We start from the raw sequence: 21,366 nt of genomic DNA, 5'->3' as shown, positions 1-21,366 counted from the left end.
GGGTCAAAATGATATGTGCCACAACTGGCTCTGCTCAGTTTCTGAGGGGGAACCAGAACCTTTTTTCCCCAAAACTGGATCCCACGGTGCTTTATAATTTTATGTTTCCTTACTGCATGCAGCCACTTCTGAGATGGAGGACCCAGCAGCATGCCTGCCCTGGTCTGCCTGTAAGTTACTATTCCCCCAATTACCATTGTGTTAACTGAGTCGTAGGGGAATAAAGTGACTTGACTGGTCAGACAGTCAATGGCAGAGAGATGAACCCGCATCCTTGGACTACTCTGGATCTGTTCATGGGGGACCTGAGCACAGCCTGTAGGCCCTTCTATTCACCTGCGTGACTGATGCCACAGAGTGTGCCAGCAGCAGCAGGACAGGGGAGAGCAGGCACTGCGAGGAGGTGAGGCTTACCAGAGTTTACAGGGGGAGTATGAAGGAGTGGCAGCTGATAGGACCGAGAAAGTGCAAGCTGTCAGATGCTGGCATTCCAATGAGTATAAAAAGAAACCCTGAGCTTAACAGCATGTAAAATATGCTGTGGAGGTGACATTTATAGTCCCTGGGAGGGAAGGAGGGGGTCCCAGCTATCATGCAGTAGTGAGCTTACTGGTCAGAGTCAAGCTGCAAAAGTGCTAGGTTCCCTGGCCTAGGAAGCTCATGGCAGTGGCTGGGCTAGAAAGGACCAGGATGAGGATGAAAAATCAGGAGGGAAACCTGGTTGGTTGCTAATGGAAACTGTAGCCCTAGCAGAAGGTGGTTCTGCTTTAGATAGAAGCCCAAAGGAGCAGGGGGAAAACGGCCAAGCCAAAAAGAAAAGTACTAGAAATGTATTTTCTTGTCACCTTTTAAGGCATTCTGGGAAAGGGCCAGGGAGAGACTTTTGTGGGGTGAAATAAATGTAGATAAGGAGAAAAATACGAAGAGAATCCATGACTGTGGGGGGAACCAAGTAAGAGGGAAATACTCCAGGATCAGCGAGTACAATATTCATAAGGATCTAGCTGGGTAAGCAAGGAGTTAGCCGAGCTGCAAATTGTCCCCCTGTCAGGCAGTGTAGGCGAATGGAGCCACCAAGTTTCACTGGGCAGCTGGATTTATCTGCAGAGAAAAAGGGCCCTTCTGGAGCAAGGATGGATCAGGGGAGGAAACTTCTGTACCTGGGTTTCATTCTCCTTTCAAATTTGCTGGTTGCTCGGTTCCCCCACTTTGATAGGAGATGCCAGATCCACAGACACTTTTGTACCCGCATATCTTGTGGGAAATTAAAAAAAAAAAAATCTACCTGGTAGCTGCAAGGTGGCCCCTAAGGCCGGTTACTCACGTTTCCACTCACTATCTTTCAGTGAAAAGGGGGGCGGTTTTGACTATATAAACCTTCAGCTAATATTTGTCTTTTAAAATATACTAAACATAATAAAACATCTTGCTTTAGGAGAAAATGGAAGCATCCGGTGCTGAAAACTGCACTGCGGCGGAGATCCCCTCTGACGCTGATCTGGCCCAACCTGCTGATCTGGGAGAGCTGCCCCCGGACCCCGCGCACGACGGCAAAGCATCCCGAAAACACCTCTGCGGGTATTTAAGCAAATTTGGCGTGAAGGGGCCGATAAAGGCGTGGAAATATCGCTGGTTCTCCTACGACGACAGGAAGTGCCAGTTGCACTACTACAGGACGGCGAGGGACGTGGTCCCGCTGGGGAGCATTGACCTCTTCAATGCTGTCTTTGATTACAAGGTGGAGGCGGAAAAGGGGACGTTTGAAATCCAGACTCCGAGCCGAGTTTTCATACTTAAGGTATGGCCTTGCCATTGTCTACCTTTTGCGCCGGGTCTGGTGTCAGGTGCGGATATGCAGTGTTCAAGCTTAATATTTGCCATGGCTCAAAAAAAGAAGTTTGAGGGGTGTGTAGGAGCCAGCAGGCATGTTTCAGTAGCCTTCCTGACTGCTAGTCAGTGCCATGTCCTACTGGTTTGGACTCTTGACTGTGATCACAGCAGGCATGGGGTTTTCTTTTACGTCGGCTTTGCAGGAGGGCACCAGCAGCCTCAAGGCAAAATTTAAAATATTAAAAAAGTACAGCAACTCTTAGAAGGATCAGCCTTGGCACAATAAGAACATAAGAAATTGCCATTCTGGGTCAGACTGAGGGTCCATCAAACCCAGCATCCTGTTCCCAACAGTGGCCAATCCAGGCTACAAGTACCCAAACATTAAGTAGATCCCATGCCACTGATGCCAGTAATATCAGGGGCCACTCCCTAAGTCAGCTTGACTAATAACAGTTTATGGACTTCTCCTCCAGCAACTTATCCAAACCTTTTGTAAACCCAGTAAAAAAGGTAGATTTTAAGAGTTGCACATGTGCGCACATTTGCCAACACACACACACACACACGGACATGACTATTTTATAACGTGCACGCATATTATAAAATCTGCTACCCATGTGCACAAATGCCGTTTTACGCATGAAAGTGGAGGGATTTTAGTAGATGCGTGCGGCGATGCATTAGGTCCTATTTCCTCCTTCCCTCCTAGTTCTCTCCAGTAAAGGAGCTTACTTCCTAAACTCTCTACCTAACCTGCCTCTCTTTTACCCTAAATTTTGTTATTTTACTACTTACCCGCAGTCCATAGCAGCAGGAACTTACCTGGTCATTGGATCTTGGCGCGCGCTTGTGCGCAACTCAGACTTAATGGCGCTGTCCCAGCCCACACCTTTTTGAAAAACCCTTTCCAATACGCGTACCAGGAGATACGTGCATGGCTGCAGGCGCCTTAAAATTCGCGTGCCCACGCACGTCCCAGTCATGCGCATATCTCCTGGGTTTGCCATGCATAGAGCTTTTAAAATTCGCCCTTAAGCTAAGTGCTTTTACCACATCCTCTGGCAATGAGTTCCAGAGCTTAATATTGCACTGAGTGAAAAATACTTTTCTCCAATGTTTTAAATGTGCTATTTGCTAACTTCATGGAGTGCCCCCTAGTCCTTCTATTATCTGAAAGAATAAATGGTTCTAGTTCTAGTCCTCTCATGATTTTGTAGACCTCTATCATATCCCCCTACCCCCTCCAAACTGAACAGCCCTAGCCTCTTTCACCTTTCCTCATAGGGGAGCTGTTCCATCCCCTTTATCATTTTGGTTGCCCTTCTCTGTTCCTTCTCCAATGCAAGACTAGGGAACTGGGCATTTAAATGGTGGATGAAGTTTAATGTGAACAAGTGCAAAGTGATGCATATAGAGAAAAATAATCTAAATTGAAGGTACTCCATGCTCTGTATTGGGAATCACTACCCAGGAACAGGATCTTGGAGCCCATGTGGACAATACATTGAAATCCTCAGCTCGGGTGGAGTGGCAGCCAAAAAAGCAAATAGAATGTTAGGAATTATTTGGAAAGGAATGGAGAATTGCACCTTGAGTTTTGAGTGCAGTTCTGGTTATCAATTTTTAAAAAAAAGGTGTAGCAGAACTAGAAAAAGTGCAGAGAAGGGCAACAGAAATGATTACAGGGATGGGACAGCTCCTTATAAAGAAAGGCTTAGCAGGTTAGGGTTCTTTAACTTGGAGAAGAGATGACTGAACAAGGTTTATAAAATCATGAGAGATGTGGAACAAGTTAATAGAGAACAGTATTAGGGCTAGGGGACACTCCATGAAACTTAAGGAGTAGCAAATTTAAAACAAATGTGAGAAAATATTTTATTCTGTCAATACACAAGTCAGTTATGGAATTTGCTGCCAGAGAGTATGGTCAAGACAAGTAGTAAAAATACGTTTAAAAAAGGTTTGGACAAGTTTCTGGAGGACAGGTCCATTAATAATTACTATCCAGGAAGGCTTGTGTGTTTCCACTTCTTACGCCTAGGAGTGAGCATTGTGGCATGGGCTATCCTAGTGGGATCTGCCGGGTACTTCTTAGTGACTTGGACTGGCCACTGTCTGAGACAGGAGGCTTGGCTCAGTGGGCCACTGGTCTGACCCAGCAAGACATTTGTTATGCTCTTTATGTTCCTAAAATTTCAGCCAAATCGGTCGACGGAGAGGGCTCCTGATGCCTGTGTGTGGTCAGACAAGCGGACAGACACGGCAACAGCAACAGGCATTTTGCTCTGGTGAAACATGACCAAAAACCATAAGGGAAAGGGGTTATGGGGTAGTTTAGGGAGGGGATCCCATGACGATGGCTTAGTGAGTAGATGTGCCTTCCTCAGCTCTTGCGCTCCCTGCTAACAAAATATAGGTGAGGAATCAGAGGTACTGTAGGAGAGCATACCAGTTGTAATTTGTCTCTGGCCACTAAAACAGAGAAAAAACATGCAGCAAAGACTCTGATCCTGATTGGTGAAGCCTCTGGAAGGAGCCCACCAGCGGAACACGGTGGGAACTTTTCTATTCAGCAAGATGGTGCAGGCCTGTCTTTTGAACCTGCCTCGCTGCGATCATCTCACAGTCGGTCATCCCCCTCTAGAACCAGAGCAGGCATTCGACTTATCCACTATTCTGGCAGAAATAAAAGCTGGAAGCGCTCTCTGCAGGGAGCTCAGGAAACTGAAATTGCCCCACTCCCTATGAAAACAATAACATTCTTTATTTATGTATTTATTACCTTTCTAATAGATGTGCCAGTACTAAGCAACTACCCTGCTACTTTATTTTATTTGTGTAGCGGGCTCCTACAGAGTATATATTTACAGAACTGGAGGTACAGGATTTGTATTGTGTGTGTATCTTCACATACAATGACAAGGATGAATTTCACTTTTAAGGCAGGGTACAGTATGCTGGGTATGAGCTCAGTCTCTTAGATTTACTGCCAGAACTCTTCTTAATACTTGTATTGTGCCAAACTGCTTCTTAGCCATTGCCGCACACTGAACGGAGGATTTCAACATATTATCCAAGCTGACTCTTGGATCCTTTCCCTGGGTGGTGACTCCCAAGGTGAAATCTTGCACTTTGTAGCTATAATTTGGGTTTATCTTCCTTAAGTGCATCACTTTATTTATTTATTTATTTATTTATTTAAACATTTTTATATACCGGCATTAGTTGTGGACATCATGCCGGTTTACAGTAAAACTGGTTAAGCTTGGAAATTACATTTTAACAGGGGAGTCAAAACTGGGAGAGGGGGTAAGAGGTAGCTAAGAAAGGACAGAATAACAAAACTTTGCACATATGGGCCGATACAGTACAGTGCGCTCCGTTAACCTGCATTTGGACGCGCGTTTTTGACGCGCTAGCTTTACCCCTTATTCAGTAAGGGGTAATAGTGTGCCGAAAACGCCGTCCAACCCCCCGAAACTAATAGCGCCCACAACATGCAAATGCATGTTGATGGCCCTATTAGTTATGCCTGCGCGATTCAGAAAGTAAAATGTGCAGCCAAGCCGCACATTTTACTTTCAGAAATTAGCGCCTACCCAAAGGGAGGCGCTAATTTCTCTCGGCACTGGGAAAGTGCACAGAAAAGCAGTAAAAACTGCTTTTCTGTACACCCTCCGACTTAATAACATGGTGATATTAAGTCGGAGGTCCCAAAAGTTACAAACAGTTAAAAATTAAAAAAAAAAAAAAAATTTAAAATGGGCCTGCGGCTCGCGGGTTGAAAACCGGATGCTCAATTTTGCCGGCGTCCGGTTTCCGAACCCGTGGCTGTCAACGGATTTGAGAACCGACGCCGGCAAAATTGAGCGTCTGCTGTCAAACTCGCTGACAGCCGCCGCTCCTGTCCAAAAAGAGGCGCTAAGGTCGCGCTAGTGTCCCTAGCGCCTCTTTTTACCATGGGCCCTAATTTAAATAAATTAATTTACTGAATCGCGCGCACAGGAGAGTGGCCTGTGCGCACGCCGGGAGAACGGGCGCTCACCCACTCTCCCGCGATTTTTACTGTATCGGCCTGATAGTGAGAGAAGGGGTCAGAACCAGAGGGCCCTTACTGAAGAGATCTGGGGAGCTGAGGGCTGGGCTATGCTCCGCCTCCTCTCTCATGGCATCCAATCACAGCAGGGGAAAGGAGGTAGAGACAGAAACACAGTCAGGCAGGGGGCAGGACCCAGAGGGTCATTGCTGCTGAGATTTGCAGAGCCTCAGGGAGCTGAGCGTTGTCCTGTGCCCTGCCTCCACGCTACGTGTCATCCAATCACAGCACAGGAAAGGAGCTGGGGGCAGGGACCCAACACAGCTCTCTGCTGAGAGGTGCAGGTCTTACCTCCTCTCCCTGTAACCAAGGAGTGCTGTGGAGTAGAGGAGGAGCCCCCTGCACAGACCAGAATTTCAGTGTTTGGTCAGTTTTTAATCACAGCGTGATTAAAAACTGTAATATCTTAGAGAAGTGAGATGCGGGGGGAGGCGGGGGAGTGTAATACAGAATTTTCATAACTGAAAGATATTAATGATGTAGAAGAATCAAACCTTTTCTAATGGAAAGGAGGATGTAGGACTAGAGGTCATGATACAAAACGCAAAGGGAGCAGACTAGCAACAATGTCAGCAAATACTTTGTCACAAAAAAGATGGTGGATGCCGGGTATGTTTTCCCAGAAGAGGCGGGGTAGATTAAAAACGGCTAGAGGGAGTAAATGAAGAACCAAGGTAACTGGTGGTCATTTTTGACTAACGTTTCTGTATGGACAGGGGCCAATTGGCCTATCGGGGGATCAGGCATCCCCCGGTGGGCCGGTCGCGCTAGTCACGTGGTCTGCCGAGTGCGGCCGCGACAGAGCCATGCTCGGCAGACCACAGGGTATCTCCTAGGCCGGCCTGGGCGGAAAATCCCCGGGCCGATCTTTACCCGGAATCCGCTCCTGTGTATGGAGCAACAGTTACAGCCATAAATACCTTGCTGGGCAGACTGGATGGACCTTTTTGGTCTTTATCTGCTGCCATGTAGTATATTGCATGTGTAACTTTACCCCCAGTGAGAATAGGCAGTCTCAGGGGGTGGGGTTGGGGAGGAGTTTGCACTTAATGCATTTTTAAAAATATGTGCATATTTTGTCTCAGAACACTATGCGCACATATTAACAAGTGTAACTGCATGTATGTAGTTTTTATGGTATAATTTTCAAAGGCAAAGTAGGCATGTACTTTCACTTTGAAAATTGGTGTAAAAAGCAGCCCCCCAAATAATTTCTTCTGAAGGAAAACAATTTTTTTTTTAAAGAAATTGGAGACACAATACTAAATATATAGATGAAAATGACAGTATCGAAGTTAGTCTTCAAATTTATGAAGGTTGTTATATAGGGGAAATGATAGAATATGGTGCTAGAGTTAAGAGAGAGCATAAAGTAAAGATATCTTTACAAGAAGAAATAACTACGCTTGAATAAATCCAACCTACCTTTTATTTCTAAAATTCTGGAGAAAGTGGTCAACACACAACTTACCGACTTCCTAGAAGATAACAACATCCTCCACCCCGCCCAGTACGGCTTTCGCAAAAACCGAAGCACGGAAAAGCTCCTACTTGCAATAACAGACACCATCCTAAAAGGCATGGACCACGGCCAATCATACATTCTAGCCCTCTTAGATATCTCAGCAGCTTTTGATACGGTGAACCACAAAATCTTAATATCACGCTTAGCAGAGATAGGCATCTCTAACACAGCCCTATCATGGTTCTCCTCCTACCTTGACCACAGAAAGTACTTAGTCAAACTTGATAAATCCGAATCCACACACATTCCTCTTTCACAAGGCGTACCCCAGGGCTCCTCCCTTTCCTCCACCCTCTTTAACATCTACCTTCTCCCTCTTTGCCACTTATTATCCAAACTGGGACTAAAATTCTTCTTGTACGCTGACGACGTACAAATACTTATCCCCATCCAAAACTCCCTCAACGAAACCCTGCACTTCTGGGAGACATGCCTCACATCTATCAACGCCCTCCTTTCCAACCTACACCTTGCACTCAATACTTCAAAAACTGAAATCCTAATTATTACTAATCAACCCAGCTTATCCATTCACCAACTGCAACAGAACACTTCACAAAATCTCACACCTCCGTCCACTGTCAGAGATCTAGGAGTTCTCTTAGATACACAACTTAGCTTCAAATCCCACATCAAATCACTCCTAAAAGGGGGCTTCTATAAACTCCAAACCCTCAAAAAACTTAAGCCTCTCCTCCACGCACATGACTTCCGTACCGTTATGCAAACCACTATACTATCAAAACTTGACTATTGCAACTCACTGCTAATAGGCCTTCCAGCTTCCACAATCAAACCCCTCCAAATCTTACAAAATGCCATGGCTCGCATCCTTACAAACTCAAGAAAGACTGATCATATTACTCCCATATTACAAAACCTCCACTGGCTACCAATCACCTATCGCTCTCAATACAAAACACTTACTATCATACATAACACGCTATATAAAAATAACTCCCCCTGGATCGAAGATATGCCACACTTCCACCAGGCCAACCGTCCTACCAGAAACTCCCTTGCGGGCACCCTCCACACCCCTTCACTCAAAATTGCTCACCTCACAAACACCAGAGCGAGAGCCTTCTCCATCGCCGGCCCCACCCTTTGGAACTCCCTCCCCACCGAGCTCCGACTAGAACCTTCACTTAATCAATTCAAAAAAGGAATCAAGACCTGGTTATTTAAACAGGCCTATCCCAACGCCTCTCAACCCTAGCATTTGACTTCTCCTCAACACTCATTATTTCCCTCTCCCTAGTACAGTGTCCCCCCGCCCCCCTACACACCCTCCCTCCCTCACCACCCCATCCATTTTATGGCTTCCTGATATTCAGTCACCACCTCTCCTTCCCATCGCCACCACCTGCCCCCTTGTACAGTTCCTACCCCACCCCGCCTCCCCTATGCGCTTCATCCCCCACCCCGCGCTACCCCCCCCCCTGTCGCCTCTTGTATATAATTAATTTATGTCCAACCTGGTTAACCACATGTAATCTCATTTAATAACTGTGGCGCCCGTTGGCTCTACAGTAAAGTTGTCACCTTTTAACTTCCTATCCTTCCTCCATCTATCATTGTAATTTCCTTTCTCAGTTGTCTGTAAACCGACATGATGTTTTTTTTACGAATGCCGGTATATAAAAGTTATAAATAAATAAATAAATAAAAAGAATTCTTTAGCTGAGACAACACACGGTAAGGGGGGGAAAGTCAATGTATTACTAGTTGAGGAAACAGAGCTTCAAGTAAGAAAAATAGGTCAATATTTTTATGCTGCAAAAAGGTGGCTGGGTGTTGATAAATTATCAGCCCAACAACTTAACAAGGGAAAATGCAGGATACCATTCTTCTAGTAAAGAATGAAGATGGGGAAATTAAAAAAAACCCAGTGAAGATTTAATGCAATCTTTTTAAAGATGTTCCCAGGACCTACATACATCAGAGTCCCATGATTCTGATTTGCAGATGGCTGTTTTTGGATAATATACAGTTTTTTAAAATCCTTAAGTGAGCATGGGAAAGATATCCATAATGTTCAATAACAATTCTGAAATTAATTAGGCCCTGACTAATTTTTTAAGTGGGAAATCACCCGGTCCTGATGGGTTTTCATTGGAAAAATATATAATAAAAAATGTGACACATCTATTGTCTCCATTGTTGAGTTTTGAATGAAATCTTTGTAATGGAAATAGCCCCAAGCTCTTTTGCCCAAGCAAATACAACGGTTCTTTATAAAATAGAAAGGACCCACTTTTATGCAGTTCACATGGGCCTCTTTCTTTTAATAAACACAGCTGCAAAATTGTTTTCAAAACAGGATGGAAAAATTAATTGCTGACATCAGACACAAAGATCAGACAGGATTTATCAAAAGCAGAAATGCATCAGATAATGTCAGAAGAGTTTTTTTTTTTTTTTAAATTTGGTAAAGCACAGCTCTAGCTAGATTCCTAGCTTTAGATGTCAGGAAGGCATTGATTGTGTTGAATGGCTCTACATCTTCAAACTACTGGAAAGATTAAACTTTGGTCAGGTTTTGTGAATATGATTAAGGCCCATACTAAAATCCAGCTGCCAGACTTAAAATATATGGTGAATTAACCCAATCCTTCTGTCTATTAAGAGGATCCAGACAGGCTGTTCCCTTGCACTACTTCTTTTTGTTAAATGTACTGTATATATGGCATTTTAATGGGTGTAAATGAGTCCAAAATGGTGCTATATGCTGATGGTGCCATACAATTTTTGGAAAGCCCTTCTTTTCTCTTCCAAATCTAATGATTGTGTTAAAGGTTTGCCTCATTCTCTAGTTATAAGATTGATTCTATTTCTGTTATGCTACTATATTACAAGTGAGGCAGCAGGGAATCCTCAATATCATTTCAGGGGCAGAATATATCCAGTACCACTTTTACCTTTGTGCCAAAGGGGCAGTTGCCCTGGGGTACTGCATGATTACGCAGGACTCTGCCCCCCCATGAGCTCTATATTAGCCAGTACCCAGAATCTCAGGCAAGAGAGAACAGCTGTATGCGCTCTGCTGCAGCACCTCACCTCTCAGGCAGTGTTCGGGTAACAGGAGGGGTGGGGGTGGGCCTGGACAAGCAGCATAGAGCAGAGCAAAGAAAAGCCACCCTGCTCTCTAATAATCCGTCTCCTGTCTCCATTCTGCTCCCTAATCCGGCCCCTCCTCTCCTCTTGTCCCCCTCCTACCCTTTCTGCAGGGAACAGGAGGGGAGGGGTGAAGTTGGATTTGCATATTTCTATTTCTAATTTGCTGTTACTTATTCTGTATTTGGTGAAGGCCTGTATTTTGAGTATGTGACCAAGATGAAGTATTCTGTGTAGGGATCTGTAACAATCCAGTTTATTCTGTTTTCCCAGTATGAGGTGTGAGTTTTAGGCCCCAGTAGACTATTTGCAGTGCTACCTTTTCATATAAGATTGTTGCTGTTTTGAGTTCTGGGAGTTTGTATTGTTTTGATATGGCAGGTTTGCTATATGAGTTGCATATGACATTTTTGCAGGGTTTAGTGTTACTTCACAGTGTCTCGAATTGGGGAGAGTTTTTGTCACTGTTACCAAGGTGAGAACAGAAATAGAAGTTTTTTCCCTCTGGTGACTGGAGTAAGACATCCTTCTTCAGCCAAGCCAGCCATTTCAGAGATTATCTTTAACCATTACAATATGAATTTCTTTTAATTTATAAATGTTGGTTTTCTTGATTATTGTTGTGCAGTATAACCCCAAAATCATTAATGACTAATTCATCAGACATTGTGACATAATTTCTGAAACATATTTGTATTATGAATATTTGTACAAAATAAAATTTAACATTTTAAAATAATGGAGGCCAATCTTCAAAAACTGAACTTAGCTAGATAAGTCACTTATCCAGCTAAGTATTTAGCTGGCTAACTCAGGGGTGGAGAATGGGCGGATCAGGGAGGAGTTAAGTTGGCCAGGTAAGTTAACAGACTAACTTGATATTCAGATTTAGTTGGCTGAATTATCTGGCCAACTCTGATCAGCCAAGGGGCTGTCCTAAAGTTAGCCAGTTTAACTTATCTGGCTAACTAAGATAACCGGATATATTCAGTGGCACAGCTGCACCACTGTATATACAGTGCTAATTAGCTGGATAAGTGTATCTGGCTAACAAGCACAGCCGTACAGTGACTATGGACCTCATGATGTCCAATTATGTGTTTTTTACACGATTGTTCTAGTAGGGGTGGTGGTGGGGATCATAATAATTGTTGAATTTATCGAAGTCTCGGTGTGGAGAGGGGCACCTATAGGGCTGAAAGCTTAATTGGGGAGGAGAAGGGTGCAAGAGCAGTGGGTACCAAGCCTTTCCTGGGGGGATCCCCAGCCAGTCAAGTTCTCAGAGTATCCTCATTGACTATGCATGAGATAAATTTGCATGAATGGAGGCAGTGCTTGCAGATCCACCTCATGCACATTCATTGGGCCGGATTTTAAAAGGGTTACGAGCATAAGGTACGCGCGTAACCCTTTTAAATCCCCCCTGTGCGCGCGCCGAGCCAGCCCCGCGACGCGCATAAGTCCCAGGGCTTGCAAAAAGGGGCGGTCGGGGGCGAGGCCAGGGGGGGGCGCGTTTTTGGATCGGGGGCGGTCCGTTACTACTGCCCGGAGGCAGTAGTAACTTTTCAGATAAAGGTGGGGGGGGGGGGGTCTAGATAGGGCCGGGGGGTGGGTAAGGGAGGGGAAGGTGCGGGGGGGGGGGGGGGTGGAAGGAAAGTTCCCTCTGAGGCCGCTCCAATTTCGGAGCGGCCTCGGAGGGAACAGGCAGCGCACAGGGCTCAGCACGCGCAAGTTGCACAAATGTGCACCCCTTGCGCGTGCCGACTCCGGATTTTATAAGATACGCGCGGCTACGCGTGTATCTTATAAAATCCAGCGTACTTTTGTTCACGCCTGATGCGCGAACAAAAGTACGCGCGCGCGCTGTGTTTTAAAATGTACCCCAGTGTGTATATCTTGAAAAACTGAGTGGCTGGGGGTCCTCCATGACAGGTTTGAGAACCTAGGATACCTAATATTCTTGTGCCATCCCTCCCCTTAAGGCAAGGCCCTTATCACCATGCTCATGCCAGCCCGCACAGGGTGAAAAGAGGAGGATACTTCATGCCTCACTTGCATGGGACCATGCAGGCCAGAAGGAGGAGTCAGGGAGACAAGGGAGGACGGCAATCAGTATAGTCTAGTGGTTAGAGCAGAGGGCTAAGAACTAGGTAAACAAGGGTTCAGATCCTGTTTCTCTCCCTGATGCTTCTTGTGACCTTGGGCAGGCCATTTAACCTCCATTATCTTGAGAATAAACTTAAGGCCCTAATTAGTAAGCATTTTTCCCATAGATACATAATGGCAGAAAATCTTTAGTAGATAGATCCCTTAGGGCCTCATTTACTAAGGCTTTTCTCTTATTTTATGTCTATGGGGAAAAATGCTTAATAAATAACCCCCTTAGATTGTAAGTTCTCTGGGGAAAGGAACTCCTTACTTTGTGTATTTGGAACTTGCCTTGAACTTGGAGTTAGAAAGGCAAGTAATTAAATCTAAAATCAAGAGAGGCTCCATTCACAAACATTTTTCCAAGGCCCATTAAGTGGTTAAAATGGCCCTGCAGCAGGGATTGCACTTTCTTATGGTAAGACATTTCCACTCTCTAGCAGGTTGCTGTGCTTTCCTTTATAAAATGCTTTCATATTCCCTTAGTAATCTAAACTTAACTAGGAACTCAGTGAAATTAAGATGATGGCAGCAGTCCAGCAGCAAGAGGGGGGCTTTCCAGTCTTTTGCAATGAGTGTCACATGTATGATGTTTTACCCACCAGTGAAAGATTGTGTGTGTGCACTAGGTGCAAAGAGCTCCTGGCTCTCAGAGAACAGACCGATCTCTGGATGCTAGAGTGGCAGACTTGGAGGAGTTGAGGCAGACAGAGAGGGACATAGTTGCCAAGTCCCAAATCCAGTCTAGCAGCCCCAGTGCTGCCTTGGATCAGAAAGGTCTCCCAGTTGGAGAACATCACCATGGTGTAGCAGGAAGTGATCCTGTAGCAAGGACCTGCTCTCCAGGTGATGTGTTGTCCTCTCGCACTGAGGACAAGTCTCCCAGGGCTACTGCCCAGGAGGGAAGGGTTAGATAGGTTGATTCAATTATTAGAAATGTAGATAGCTGGGTAGCTGGTGGATGTGAGGACCACCTGGTAACTTGCCTGTCTCGTGCGAAGGTGGCAGACCTCACGCGTCACCTAGATAGGATTATAGACCGTACTGGGGAGGAGCTGGATATTATGGTACATGTGGGCACCAATGACTAGGGATGTGCATTCGTTTAATTTGTTTCATATGTTTCCCATTATATGCCAATTAGATGTGCATTCGTTTCATACGTTTCATATTACATGCTTGTATAGGAAACATATGAAACGAATGCACATCCCTACCAATGACGTGGGAAAATGTGGGAGAGGTTCTGGAAGACACATTTAGGATTTTAGGTAGAAAGCTGAAATCCAGAATCTCCAGAATGGCATTCTCTGAATTGCTCCCTGTTCCACATGCAGGTCCCCAGAGGCAGGCAGAGTTCCGGAGTCTTAATCCGTGGATGACACAATGATGCAGGGAAGAGGGATTCAGTTTTGTAAGGAACCGGGGAACCTTTTGGGGAAGGGGGGGGACTTTTCTGAAAGGATGGGCTCCACCATAACCAGAGTGGAACCAGACTAACGCTAACCTTTAAAAAGGAGATAGAGCAGCTTTTAAACTAGAACAAGAGGGAAAGCAGACAGTCACTCAGTAGTGCATGGTTCAGAGGAATGTATCTTCAAAGGATATTAATGAAGCATTAGAGTTAGGGCATCCCAATAAAAAGGTTCCACTAATAGCAAAAGTACTCCAAGTGCCTGTAATTAAAAACTCACCTGAGTTAAAATATTCCAATTTATCTCTAACAACTGAAAAGCAGAATGTTAATTCAAACAAAAAAACACACTTTGAAATGTTTGTATGCTAATGCCAGAAGTCTAAGAAGTAAGATGGGAGAATTAGTGTATAGCAGTGACTGATGACATAGACTTAATTGGCATATCAGAAACATGGTGGAAGGAGGATAACCAATGGGATATGCTAATCCGGGGTACAAATTATATCGCAATGACAGAGAGGAACATCTGGGAGGTGGTGTGGCGCTTTATGTCCAGGAGGGTATAGAAACCAACAGGATAAAGATCCTGCATGAGACTAAACGTACAATCAAATCTTTATGGGTAGAAATCCCTTGTGTGTTGGGGAAGAGAATAGTGATAGGAGTTTACTACCATCCACCTGGCCAAATTGATGAGCTGGACAGTGAAATGCTAAGAGAAATTAGGGAAGCTAACCAAATTGGTAGTGCAGTAATAATGGGAGATTTCAAATACCACAGTATTGACTGGGTAAGTGAATCATCAGGGCATGCTAGAGAGATAAAGTTCCTAGATGGAATAAAAGACAGTTTTATGGAGCAATTTGTTCATGAACCGATGAGAGAGGGAGCAATTTTAGATCTAATTCTCTGTGGAGCACAGGATTTGGTGAGAGAGGTAATGGTGGTGGGGCCACTTGGCAAAAGTGATCATAATATGATCAAATTTGAATTAATGGCTAGAAGAGGGACAATATGTAAATCCACGGCTCTAGCGCTAAACATTCAAAAGGGAAACTTTGATAAAATGAGAAAAATAGGAAAAAACTGAAAGGTGCAGCTACAAAGGTAAAAAGTGTGCAATAGGTGTGGGCATTATTAAAACATACCATCCTAGAAGCACAGACCAGATGTATTTCATGCATTAAGAAAGGTGGAAGGAAGGCAGAACGATTACCGGCATGGTTAAAAAGTGAGGTGAAAGAGGATATTTTAGCCAAAAGATCTTTATTCAAAAATTGAAAGAAGGACTCTTCAGAAGAAAATAGGATATAGCATAAGCATTGGCAAGTTAAATGTAAGACATTGCTAAGACAGGCTAAGAGAAAATTTGAGAAGAAATTTTGCCATAGAGGCAAAAACTCGCAATAAAAACTTTAAAAAATATATTCGAAGCAGAAAGCCTGCAAAGGAGTTGGTTGGACTGTTGGATGATCAAGGGGTTAAAGGAGCACAGAGAAGATAAAGCCATCATAGAAAGATTAAACAATTTCTTTGCTTCAGTGTTTACTGAAGAGGAGGTTGGAGAGAAACCCATTCCAGAGAGAATTTTCATGGATGATGATTCTGATCAACTGAACCAAATCACAGTGAACTTGGAAGATGAGGTAGGCCTGATTGACAAACTAAAGAATTGTAAATCACCTGGACCAGATGGTATATACCCCAGGGTTCTGAAAGAACTAAAAATTAAATTTCAGAACTATTAGTAAAAATTTGTAACTTATCATTAAAATCATCCGATGTACCTGAAGATTGGAAGATGGGCCAATGTAACCCCTATATTTAAAAAGGGATCCGGGAAACTATAGACCAGTGATCCTGACTTCAGTGCCAGGAAAAATCGTGGAAACTGTTATAAAGCATAAAATCACGAAACATTTAGATAGACATGATTTGATGGGACATAGCCAACATGGATTTACCCACGGGAAGTCTTGCCTCATATCTCCTATGTTTTATTTTGACTGGGTGAAAAAACATGTGGACAAAGGTGAACCGGTAGATGTGGTATATTTGGATTTCCAGAAGGCATTCGACAAAGCCCCACATGAGAGGCTTCTAAGAAATCTAAAAAGTCATGGGACAGGAGGCGATGTCCTTTTGTGGATTGCAAGTTGGTTAAAAGACAGGAAACAGAGAGTAGGATTAAATGGCCAGTTTTCACAGTGGAAAAAGGTACACAGTGGAGTGCTTCAGGGATCTCTACTTGGACTGGTGCTTTTTAATATATTTATAAATGATCTGGGAAGAAGTACGACGAGTTAGGTGATCAAATTTACAGACGATACAAAATTATTCAGAGTAGTTAAATCACAAGCAGACTGTGATGATTTGCAGGAGGACCTTGCAAGACTGGAAGATTGGGCATCCAAATGGCAGATGAAATTTAATGTGGACAAGTGCAAGGTGTTGCATATAGGGAAAAATAACCCTTGCTGTAGTTCCATATTAGGAGCTACCACCCAAGAAAGAGATCTAGGCGTCATAGTAGATAATACATTGAAATCGTCGACTCAGTGTGCTGCAGCAGTCAAAAAAGCAAATAGAATGTTAGGAATTATTAGGAAGGGAATGGTTAATAAAACGGAAAATGTCATAATGCCTCTATATCGCTCCATGGTGAGACCACACCTTGAATACTGTGTACAATTCTGGTCTCCTTATCTCAAAAAATATATAGTTGCAATGGAGAAGGTACAGAGAAGGGCAACCAAAATGATAAAGGGGATGGAATAGCTCCCCTATGAGGAAAGGCTGAAGAGGTTAGGGCTTTTCAGCTTGGAGAAGAGACAGCTGAGGGGGGATATAATATAGGTCTTTAAGATCATGAGAGGTCTTGAACGAGTAGATGTGACTTGGTTATTTACACTTTCGAATAATAGAAGGACTAGGGGGCATTCCATGAAGTTAACAAGTAGCACATTTAAGACTAATCGGAGAAAATTCTTTTTCACTCAACGTACAATAAAGCTCTGGAATTTGTTGCCAGAGGATGTGGTTAGTGCAGTTAGTGTAGCTGGGTTCAAAAAAGGTTTGGATAAGTTTTTGGAGGAGAAGTCCATTAATGGCTATTAATCAAGTTTACTTAGGGAATAGCCACTGCTATTAATTGCAACAGTAGCATGGGATCTTCTTGGTGTTTGGTTAATTGCCAGGGTCTTGTGGAAACAGGATGCTGGGCTTGATGGACCCTTGGTCTGACCCAGCATGGCAATTTCTTAAGAATTATACAGCGTGAACGCTATATCACTGACACCCAGATCGACTCCTACCTAGCAGATGTTCCCCTCTCTTGAATTTTTTGAGGAAGACAAATGCTTTATTGAGCAGGAAATATCAATTTTTGAAATCCAACAAGTGATAAAAGATCTCAAGGTTAATAAAGCCCCAGCTTTACATTGATTTACATCTCAGTTCTATAAAACATTTTCACAGGAAGTAGAGGCTCCGTTGAGGATGTTCTTCAATTATGTCAGGGAGGGTAATTCCATATTCCCCGGGTCGAATGTGGCAGGAGTATCTATCATTGCGAAACCAGGGCAGGATGTCACAGAGTGTGGGTCGTGTTGGCCTATATCCTTAATTAATGTTGATCTTAAGATATTAGCCAAAATCTTAGCTAACCGTTTAACTAGGATGATGGCTAAATTGGTGCACCCAGATCAGGCTGGTTTCATACTGAATAGGATGGCAGCAGACAGTGTGCGAAAAATTATCGATCTTATTTGGTGGGTAAAAAAAGAACAAATCCCTGCCGTCCTGCTATCGGTGGATGCCGAAAAAGCCTTTGACATGGTTCATTGGCCATTTTTTGTATTGCATGTTGGAAGGAATGAACTTTTGGTCCCTTTTTCTCAAGTGGTTGAGGCAGCTGTATAAAGAACCGCAGGCTAGCGTAAAAGTTAATGGTTCTTACTCTGACCCATTTATTATTCAAAGGAGGACTAGGCAAGGATGCCCCATATCTCCTCTGCTATTTGCTCTATTTTTAGAACCTTTGGCTATCAATGTTCTCAGGTTAAGGGAGTTATCTGGGGTCTCTGTGAGGGGAGACAGTTACAAATTGTCTCTTTTTGCAGACTGACTATGCTGGATCATTTCTAGGTGGGGCTGTGGAAGTTTTGAGAGAGTTTAGCACCATCTCTGACTTCAAGCTGAATTTAGATAAGTCTGAACTGTTAAATTTAACAGTTTCAGAAGTACAGGTCATCTAGCTGCAGTCCCCCTTTCCATTTAAGTGGGCTACTAAAAAGACGACTGAGGGGGGATATGATAGAAGTCTACAAAATCATGAGAGGTCTTGAACGAGTAAATGTGAATCGGTTTTTTACTCTTTCGGATAATAGAAGGACTAGGGGACACTCCATGAAGTTAGCATGTAGCACATTTAAAACAAATCAGAGAAAATTCTTTTTCACTCAATGCACAATTAAGCTCTGGAATTTGTTGCCAGAGGATGTGGTTAGTGCAGTTAGTGTAGCTGGGTTTAAAAAAGGTTTGGATAAGTTCTTGGAGGAGAAGTCCATTAATTGCTATTAATCAAGTTTACTTAGGGAATAGCCACTGCTATTACTGGCGTCAGTAGCATGCGATCTAATTGATTGGGTACTTGCCAGGTACTTGTGACTTGGATTGGCCACTGTTGGAAACAGGATGCTGGGCTTGATGGACCCTTGGTCTGACCCAGTATGGCATGTTCTTATGTTCTTATTTTCATTCCCAGTGTGTATAAAATGTTCCATTAATCCCATATGTCTGCATTTTGTTACCAGTTTTTGCAGTTTGATACTTCTCCTGCATCCTATAGTAATGCCCTTAAATCTCCAGGAGTCCTTGATATTTTCCTGCCAGAATGGCATTATAATAGTAACCTCCTCTATTGTATCACAACACCAAAGGGCTGCTCAATCAGTTGGAAAATACAGAGCCCCCCCTGTCACAGACAGAGGGGCCGATGCAATACAGTGCGCTCAGCCAAGCGCAGTCAGACACGGGATAAATAGGCGCTAATCCACCCCCTAATGCAATTGGGAGATTAGCGCCTATTTAACGCGCATCCGACGCAGAGTGAATGAGAGAGCGCTTCTCACATGCAAATGCATGTGAATGAGCCTATTACTCATTCACTCTGCGTGCAAAAAGATAAATGTGCATCTCAGACGCACATTTATTGCTCAGCTATTAATGCCTGCGTTAATAGCTGAGCCCAGGTAAATGAAGTACAGAAAAGCAGAAAAAACTGCTTTTCTGTATTTCTTTTTTAAAGTAAATAAAATAAAATAATTCGGCACACCGCCGAGTTATGAAGACCCCCGGTAAACCCGGTTATGAAAACCGAGGACAAGTTTACTGGCATCGGTCTTCATAAATGGCAGCTGCGGCGGATCGCGTTAGCAAGGAGGCGCTAAGGTCACGCAAGCGTGACCCCCTAATTTACATATTGCATGGTGTCCCCCTTGCGGGCGCCATGCGTACATTAAGAAAGCGGGCGCTGAAAAGTCAGTGCCCGCTTTCTGCGAACATTATTGCATCTGCCCCAAAGTACTTGTTCACAGCCTGCCCACATAGAGGGTTAGCTCTATGTGTCTACCCTGCAGGAACTTGCTGATCTCTGGTGCATCACAGTAAAACATCCCTGAGGATGAAGCATCTCATTCAAAACAAGACAGCACAGGAATGAGGACCGGTTACCCCTTCATTCACAGGCCTGCTCCCTTCAGAGCGGGGGTGGGGGAAGCTTACACCGCCCCTGTCTGTGCTGGACCCGTTCTGTGGATAGGTGCAGGATTTTGCTTTCGAACGCCATTGATCCGGCACCTTTCACGCTCACTAAATTCAATAGGAAAAAAAAAAATCAGACAAAGGACTGTGATCTGCAACTACTGGAAGAGTGGCAGCGAGGAAGCTCTCTTTTTTCGCCTGCCACGTTCTTAGAGTTGCAGTGCAGGCCGTTGGCCTCAGATTTGGCAGCAGCTATCTTCTAACATCTGTCTGCCAAAAGCCACTTTATCCTTCCTTGCAGCAACAATCTTGCTTCTAGCCAGTAGTTTGATCCCTCCTCCCTCCTTTCCATCAGACCCGGTTCCTATGTGACTTGTATGCAAAGAGTACAGCTCATCCTTTTCAAAGAGCGCTTGGCGCACACCTTTATTTGAACAGGAGCTGCCATGGTGCTGCTTGTTTCTTAGTGACTGCTACTAAAATATTATGCATAAAATGTTTCTTACATGTGAGTTTTCATAAGCGCTTGACTTTTTGTTCAGTGACTTTGGATTTAGCATGGCTTACTAGCAATAGGGCGACAGCCTTCCCTGGAGCCATCGCTAATAGATACCTTGAGCATAGCATCTGGCATCATCTCTGCTGGGCATTTTCCTTATGTGACCAAGAAAGGTTAAAAATAGGAGAGGCTCCAAAATATCACAAACTTAACTACTTTGCAATTCACCCAACATAGCACAAATAATAATTCAAAGAGAGAGTGAAAAAAAGAGGTGCTCATATACCAGGAACTGCAAAAAGCGATGAAGGTCTGATAATTACTGAATACCAGAATAAAAAGTATTAGCAACATTTCCAAACACAGTTTCTCAAAACATACAGAACTGGATTAAAAAGTCTGCTTCAAACCAGGAAAGGTTAGACATGGAGGTTCTGCCTGTGGGCTTCGTCAGGGTGTGCTTTTAAGTTCTGGCTCATAGTGCATGGGAGCCGTGTCTGAGCTTCACAGGCTTTTCTCAAAAGCCTGTGGAAGTTGGCATTGTTGATGCCGCCAATGCCTAATTAGCGCTGCACTGACTATTAACTTGGGCCCTATGTTAATTCTAACCTCTGCTGAACACTGTGCAGGCGGTCCACAATCATGCAATGATGTACTGGCTGCAGCAGCTGCAAAGGAAGCGTTGGGAGTTTTGCAACAGCCAGACTGAAGTTCCTGTTGGAAGCAGAATTTCCTCTGCCATGCCCAGCGTGCACATACCACGTATGTATCTGATGGTGGGGGTGTTCGTATAAAGAGCATTTTATAATATGTCTATAAATGAAAACAAACACACACACTCTATAGTACCGATGGTAATGACGATTAAGAACTGGGTAAGACAAACTACGGCTCTGTTGTTGTTCTCCAACTCACTCATTTTATTTTCTTTCATGTTATTGTAATACACAATGGGGCAAATTGTAAAA

At 43.9% G+C, this 21,366-nt stretch overlaps 1 protein-coding gene across 8 annotated transcripts in view; it reads left to right on the top strand.

The window, feature by feature from the left end:
- TBC1D2 (TBC1 domain family member 2) overlaps positions 1–21,366 on the top strand; it is a 135,525-nt gene that overhangs the window by 8,173 nt on the left and 105,986 nt on the right. For 3 of the 8 annotated variants that reach the window (XM_029603916.1, XM_029603889.1, XM_029603898.1), the window contains 2 exons: positions 1,436–1,798; positions 21,028–21,160. The exons of 1 other annotated variant lie outside the window; for it this stretch is intronic. In XM_029603916.1, the coding sequence (XP_029459776.1) occupies positions 1,442–1,798; positions 21,028–21,160 (490 nt within the window). In that variant the 5' untranslated portion in view covers positions 1,436–1,441. Of the gene's footprint in view, positions 1–122; positions 171–1,435; positions 1,799–21,027; positions 21,161–21,366 lie in introns of those variants that run through there. 4 more of the 8 variants (XM_029603905.1, XM_029603925.1, XM_029603945.1 and 1 more) reach the window with 4 other exon arrangements.

Source organism: Rhinatrema bivittatum, chromosome 1 (genome assembly GCF_901001135.1).
Source record: "Rhinatrema bivittatum chromosome 1, aRhiBiv1.1, whole genome shotgun sequence".
Taxonomy (NCBI): Eukaryota; Metazoa; Chordata; class Amphibia; order Gymnophiona; family Rhinatrematidae; genus Rhinatrema; species Rhinatrema bivittatum.
This window is presented reverse-complemented; position numbering and strand designations above follow the sequence as displayed.